This window comes from Netta rufina (genome assembly GCF_964035555.1).
Source record: "Netta rufina genome assembly, chromosome: 3".
In the NCBI taxonomy this organism is placed as follows: Eukaryota; Metazoa; Chordata; class Aves; order Anseriformes; family Anatidae; genus Netta; species Netta rufina.
In genome coordinates, this window is record NC_140125.1 from 104,321,130 (window position 1) to 104,328,600 (window position 7,471).

The 7,471-nt window shown below is 41.7% G+C and overlaps 1 protein-coding gene across 1 annotated transcript; it reads right to left on the reverse strand.

Annotated features, from left to right (window-relative positions):
- Positions 1–451: 451 nt before the first annotated feature.
- CMPK2 (cytidine/uridine monophosphate kinase 2) lies at positions 452–5,553 on the reverse strand (the record flags this gene model as incomplete). The annotated part of the gene is made up of 5 exons (XM_084284470.1): positions 452–572; positions 2,342–2,575; positions 4,237–4,438; positions 5,214–5,328; positions 5,464–5,553. 5 exons carry the CDS (start codon positions 5,551–5,553, stop codon positions 452–454), a joined length of 762 nt encoding a protein of 253 aa, XP_084140596.1.
- Positions 5,554–7,471: the final 1,918 nt, after the last annotated feature.

A 7,471-nucleotide genomic window follows, 5' to 3' on the forward strand; every position in this document is an offset into this window, starting at 1 on the left:
TATTGCTTTACTGCTGGATTACCTTTCAGCCTCTACTTGAGCATCTAGTGCTCCTGCTGCAATCCAATGAATCCTGGTATGCAGTGAAGGCAGGAGCAGGTTCTCATCGTGATGATGGTGCAACCCAATAGAACCTTGAAAAGCCAGTGTCAGAAAGCCCTCTCATGTACTTCCTACAAGACCATGATATTTTTGTGGCTTTACTGAGAATGTTTAACAATATGTGAGTGCTACTTTGCTTTATGCAGAAAAGTACAGTAGATATCAGTGAAACAGATAATCTCCCCAGATTATTGTAGACAGAAGAAATAAAAGGTTCTGTGAAGAAGTAAAGATGGAAGAAATAAGAGGTCCTTCTGTGGAACAAAACATATCACAGTGCATTTTCAGCTAGCAGATGCAGAGAGGTAATAAAAAGTATCTTTTAGGTGCTAGGAGAGAAAAGTTACTTTCACAAGGCACAGTGTTTTTTAATTAGTTGCAGCACTGTCTTGAGAACCTCTTCCTTTGAGGGGTTGGCATCGACCTCTTGGCACGCAGGATTCATCATCCTTCTGTACGACTCTTCAATTCTAAAAACAAAACAGGAGAAATAAAACTACAAATTGCAGGGATTAGTCATCAGTCTCAGAAGTGTCAGCACTTCAGAGACATGGGAAAAAAAAAAAAAAAAAAAAAAAGAAAAGTGAAGCTAAGAATGAAATCTACTGCAAAGAGCAATAAACCATTAGCAACTGTAACAATGAGAACCCCAAAGTGTAAAGTTTCCTTGACAATGACCAGACCCCTATTGATATTCGTATGACATGACATTAAAGTATTTCTTTTTTTATGGCTTAGCACTGGAAACTGTCCACTATCACAGTACAGTGGGCAGCCTGCTTCTAACCCCTGAGTTAATTTATTTGGAGCCCTCTAAGGTGTCTCTGTACTATATGGCATTGCACTGTGTACACGTGCTCACTGACTGATCTCAGCTTTGAGTCACCAGAGAACAAGAGACAGATTACAGGGTTCACACATCATTTAACACTTTAGTCTGATTAACTTTGCTAACCAGATGAATACTGGGATGAAATACAGGATGAAATCCTCCTTGCTCAGACTAGAGGCCTTCTCATAATGCAGCACTCTTCCACTTTTAGTCTGAGGATGTGAATGGGGGTATGAATATCATTTTCTCTGTTCCCACAAGAATTAATAATGTCAAACATTCAGGCTGTAAGTCGTAAGACAAATCAAGCAAGACTCTGAATGTTCTCACATCCAGGTTGACATAATTAACAAAAAGAAATAACCAAAGGCTTTCTGGAGAGAATAAGCAATAGAATTAAAATGTGAAAGACCCTTAAATGTCAACGTGTTCACTTAGTTCACCCATCCTTATGCAGGTCCTACTGTGTGAACTGAATATCTGAACAGAGCTTCTGTCAAAATGAAGCCATAGATTTTTATTAAATATATCAACACCAGAAATGTTGAAGCCCTACAGGTAGGTCTCAGCTTTGAGATTTGTAGATATGGACACCTACATTCAGGCGTTTATATGGAGGTTTTTACTTGAGCACTAGGTATTCAAGATCCCACTGTAGATAATGGTGACCTCATTGATACATTTGGTGGTGCCTAGATAGCAATTCAGCTCACTGAAGTCGGATACCTAGGGCATAATTCAGATGCCTAAAAACATGTATTGAATACTGCTTGAGATGACCTGGACTATGTCATTTAGCTCCCAGTTGCTGGTCCAGAAAGGGTCCACAGGTGGTGTGTCATACCTGTTAGCCTCATGAAAATGCCTCAGAGTATCAAATGGCTCTAGTTATTTATGCTTAGATCACCAGGTGTCTAGCAGGTGCGCAGCTGAATCACTCTGATAGTTGCATTGACTGTGTTGTCTATACTGGGACCTGAGACACTTAGCATGGCTAAGGATATCTACAACAGGAGACCTAGATTTTGTTCATTTAGCCTAGACCTGAATTCTGGGCTTTTCTGGAGTATATTGATTTCTTGTTTCTCAGTTCTAGAACTTCTAGGTCTCCATCCTTCACCCTTCATGGGTGAGAAAGGTGTTACAACACAAGCAAGTAGCAAAATACAAGTATTTAACTCTAATCTCCTTTGCAAAGTGAAATTATTCACATGTAGCTGTCAAATACTTTCAATCAGAAATGACAAAATTTACCCTTCTTGTCAGCTATGAATCTTTTTTTTTTAAAAAAAAAAAAAAGTTAAACATAGGGGAATCTTTGTCACAGTAATGTAAGCAGAACATATTGCTGCAGATTCCACAGGAACCAAGGTTGCCTCTATCCTCTTATTCCTCGTTAATGTATACCTTTGGCGAAACAAGCTGTTAGCTTCCATCTCAGCCTCCTCCTTTGTTTTGTCCAGCCCTCGATGCTCAAGTCTCCGGGCTCGCTCCTCAGGGCTAACAGTCAGCAGAAGAACAAGATCAGGTTTAAGCAGATCTTCAGGCCACTGATACACCCCATCTTGAACTGGTGGAAGATTTTGGACATTCCCATTTATTTCAGTGGCTATTGTATAAGCAGCTGTGCTATGCCAGTATCTGCCAAGAAAATACAGAATGGAAAGAGACATTTTAGAAAGGACACTAATTCTTCAATAATACAGAAGGCAGGTAGCAATATAATCACAAGTGCAAAAGTGACTATGTAGGTTGAACTATGAGTTGAAGGCTATTGTAAGGACCAATTCTGTGCCAGCCATTACTTCTTAAAATAGCAATACTACTAATAATAGTCAGACTTACTGTGAATTAAGATTTAAAAGGTATGACAGGACTTACACGTTAGGCAAAGTGCTCCAGATACTCCCATCAAAAGAAAGTGTTCTTGTATAATAAGAGAGACCAAAAGGACAGTTGCATTATATGTCCAAATCCAGTACTCAGAGTCCACTTTTTTTGTGGTTCCCATCCTGCTTTATGCCACATATTTAGCAGAGAGCACTCAGTCTTTAACCACACGTGAATGAAGACATGTTTTATTAATGGCTACATATTTCACATGAAATTAACATTCCCGCCACTACAAGGCACTGTATTATATATACTGTAGTGGTTTTGAAGTGGGCTAAAAATAGCATTCACAGATACACAAACAAATTCTCTGTGTGTGCATGGGGCAGGGAGGTTATAGTACATCTACTGAAACAAGCCTGGAGTTTCAAAGTACATCTAGATATTCCTTATTAAGAGTAATACTGAAAGCTGTGTACACAGTGAACACAATAAAAGACACAAATAAAACAAAAAAGGGGGAAGTAGACTTCTGGCTTTACATACACAAAAAGTAAGTCAACTTAAAATTTGGTCACTCTGAACCACTCAGACAAGATTAGCAGCCCTCAAAGCCCAGCTGTGGTGCAGGTTGTATGGGCCATGACTCCATTCCTGACTGAATATACACTTGTCATGTGTGCCAAAAACATTTATGAGAATTGGGGTCCACAATATAAAAAGTTTGTAAAGATACCCAGAAGTGTCCAGAGGAGGACAACAAAGCTGGTAACTGGGCTGGAAGGCATGTCCTGTGAAGTGAGGCTGAGGACACTTGAAGAGTCTGGAGAAGAGGAGGCTGAGAGGTGGCCTCACTGCTCTCTGCAACTACCTGAGGAGGGGAAGCTCAGAGGGAGGTGCAGGTTCTCTGGGAACTGATGACAGGATGCATGGAAATGGCACAGAGCTGTGCCTGGAAAGGGTCAGAAAAGGTATTAAGAAAAATTTCTTTACAATGAGGGTGGTCAAACACTGGAACAAGCTTCCTAGAGAGGTGGTTGACACCCCATGCCCATCAGTTTTCACAAGGCATTTGGACTATGCCCTCATTAATATGCTTTAACTTTTGTGTAGCCCTGAAGTGCTCAGGCAGTTGGACTTGATGGTTTTTGAAGGTTCCTTCCAACTGAACTATTGTATTGTATTGTATTGTGTTCTATTCTATTCTATTCTATTCTATTCTATTCTATTCTATTCTGTGCCATGCCATGCCATGCCATGCCATGCCATGGCATTCCTTCCCATTCCTTTCCATTCCATTCCATTCCATTCCATTCCATTCCATTCCATTCCATTCCATTCCACTGACTTAAATTCCTCACCTCATCTAGTATACATATTATTCATCAGAAGACTTAATATTTATACAACTAACTTTAAAAAACAACAACAACAAAGAAGATATAAGAGGTCTTCTTATATATACAAACCTGTCTACTATCACAGGTGCCTGAGTCGATGCTTTTGCTATTTCTGAAGCAAGGATGTAGTTGCCCGCAGCATAAAATGCCCTTCTAATGGGTGTTGGCTCATCATCAAATATCGTCCTCCACTGGCTGATGCAAGCTGGTGGAGACCTTAACAGAACAGCATCCAGGGCATCCTTAACAGCCTGGGTTACAGTGGTTTTGCCTGCATTTCATTTACAGAAGGAAACATTTGTTATATTATACATTAGATACAACTGGCTTTTAAAACTGAAAAGTGATCTGATTTTTTCACTTGGAGTATATGTTCTGACCCCCGGCCATGAAACCTGAGTATCTTGTGATAAGGTTTTCAGTGGAAAATGATTACAAGGCTGGTTCAAAGATTATGACTCCACTTCCTACTCCTGGGTGTTCCTCCCCTCCCTCTTGCCAGTTCTCTATCTTCACTCCCTTAAATGAGTTATGAATAGCAATCTCTCTATATACACTTTTACAGTATTTTTCTAGGAGACAGTCGATGTGGATATTGCCAATACTTGCTTTTCAAAAGGTATTTTCTGTTCTCTTTAACTGAAAATGAAGAAAACAAAGTTATTCAGAGACAACTCATATTTCTCCCAGAGACAAACCGCTGACACTTTCCCCGACTGCCATTATTTTAGTTCCACCAATTTAGTTTACTCACCAGTAAAAACATGCTTTATAATCTGCATGAGAAATAAATCTAATTTCCAGTATGACACACTTTGTGTTCTTTCATTATATATAAAAGGAATTCAACCATCAAATGAAAATTAGCGCATATTGCTAAATACTTCACAAGTAAGAAAAGTCTGGTATCTATAACAACTAAGTACAGATGTCACGAGTTTCCAGGACTTTTTGACATTTTAAGCATTGGGGGGGGTGAGAGTCACAGCTGTTGCTCTTCCCAACAACTTCTCAGCTATGTCTCTTCACTCCCACTGCTCTCCTACCTGTGGCATCCAGCCCTTCAAAAACCACGATGGGGAAATCTCCCTTGCACTGCTGCTTGGTGCACTTCTCCAGGATGGCGAGCACCTCTCTGGCCTCTGGGATCCGTGCAGCACACTGCAAGGAGAGACCAAAACCTTGGCACCCATACACCTATACACCGTGCCGGCTGCTCTAGCCGATCCCTGTGAAATCTGGGGGGGGGGAGGGGGGGGGGGGGGAACAATACCAGCCCCCCCAGTGGGTGCTCACCTCCCGCAGGCGGTCACAGACAGCAGGGAGAGCGGCAGGCAGGGCACAGCGGAGGGCATCCTGTGGTCCCCGGGCGCAGCTCCGCAGCATCACTGCTCACAGCCTGGGAGCAAAGCCAATGTGTTTGAGAGAAGGCAGAGAGAAACGAGAAACGAAACTTACTCCACCAACCGGGAAGGCACATGTCATTGGGGAAAAGCAAACACTGAGGCTCAGGGAGGCTGTTCCTCCGCTGCTCCCTCCCCCAGAAGTTGGAGAGTCACCGGAGCACTCCCCATGGGAAATCGCTCTGTGCAGGCTGGCCGTGGACGGGGTGAAAGTGAAAAGAAAAATAAACAAACAAACAAACAAACAAATAAATAAATAAGATGGCGACAAATAGTTGTTTATACATTTTGTGACAGCTGCTGTGAGTGATGCAGTCCAAAATGTGGATTTCACATTTTGCAAATGTGTAACTTGAAAAGCAGGAAAAGTTGCAGCTCTGCAGAATCCCACTTCTCCCTTTCAATAACTGGAAAAGTGCCACCTATGTGATAAGTATGTTATATGACCTTAAGCTTTTCATGCATCTCCTGAAAGAATACAGAAAAGATGCTCACTCTGCAAGAGATTCCTCAGAAACTCAACGTCTTCCTCTGGTCAGCTCAAAGCACATTGCACAAATATTTGTTTAGAATAGTTCTGCAGGGGAAGGGCTGGGCCAGCGGAGGAACTGGGAATACAGCTGTGGAGGTTCTTCAACTGTAGCAGTAGGTGCCTGAACTGGCTCTTGTCAAGGTGAAACGTGCCCTTTTTCACATAAGCAAACTCCTGTGTTGTTCCATATCACGCAGATACACGGAAGCTGCTGGGCACAGATGCCAAAAGACACAGGGCAATGCAATAAACCAATAGATGGTAATTTTAATAACATAACAGTACGCACTACTGAGTCAGATTAGTGCTTGTTCTAGACCAATATTTTGTCTCCAGCATTGGTAGAATGACACGCTGCACATAACCCTGGCTTCTCTGTGGTCTGTCTCATGCTCCTCTAGCATCCACAGTCACCAGATAAGGAATGTTAGACAGCAAATCTTTACTTCTTCCTTTTAGCACCAATTTATGAACCCTCACTCTATAAATCTGTCTAAATACATTTGTGACACCACAACAGAGTCCACCTCCACAAAACCCTGTGGTCTCCAATTTCAGCAGTGTACATCCCATGGTGAAAAAAAAAAAACAACTTTCTCTTATCTGTTTAAAACTCATATCCCACTTGTTTCAGCAAGTGCCCCCTTCTGATGAAATTGCTGGCTTTGGTAAATAACAGTTCAACACTCTGGTCAACAGTTCAATCACCTTCGTGATTTTGTAAGGCTCACTCAGATGTCCCCTTCAGCTTTAGCATGTCTGAAGTGAGAGCCCCCTCAGCTGCTCCATCCCCCTGATCATTTTGGTTACAAGGATAACTTCTTTAACACCATGAGGTCCTGCTGAGATGTGGAGACCTGACCTGTACCACTGCTCAAGTTATAGCTGATATATGTGCAAAGTTTTCACCGAACAGTGAAGTAAGGCCATCTCTCTTGTTCTCAGTACTTTTCCAGATAGTACTAAGTTTTTGTTGATTTTTTGAGCTGCTGCCTTCCACAGAGCCAATGATTTCAGAAGGCTAACTGCAGCGACTCTGAGATCTCTCTCTGGAAATCTAAGTGCCACTACTGAGCACAGCACTATGTAAATATGGTTTTGATTAGTTTTTCTTGCATGCATTGTGTTACGTTTCTCTACACAGAAGATTATCTGCCCCAGTTTTGTTAATTCAGTTTTATGAGGGCTAGTTGGCTTGCAGCCAAGTTTCAGTTGAAAAGCTGATCTTATTACTCACTGACCTATCAGGTTTCTTATTCTTATGTTTTCCTGGTTTCCTGATGCCACTGTTGCCTTTCTCTGAGGAGTAAATGGGAAACGTTTACTATCGTTTTCTGTTTTCCCCTCCCACTGCCTTGCTCTGATCCTG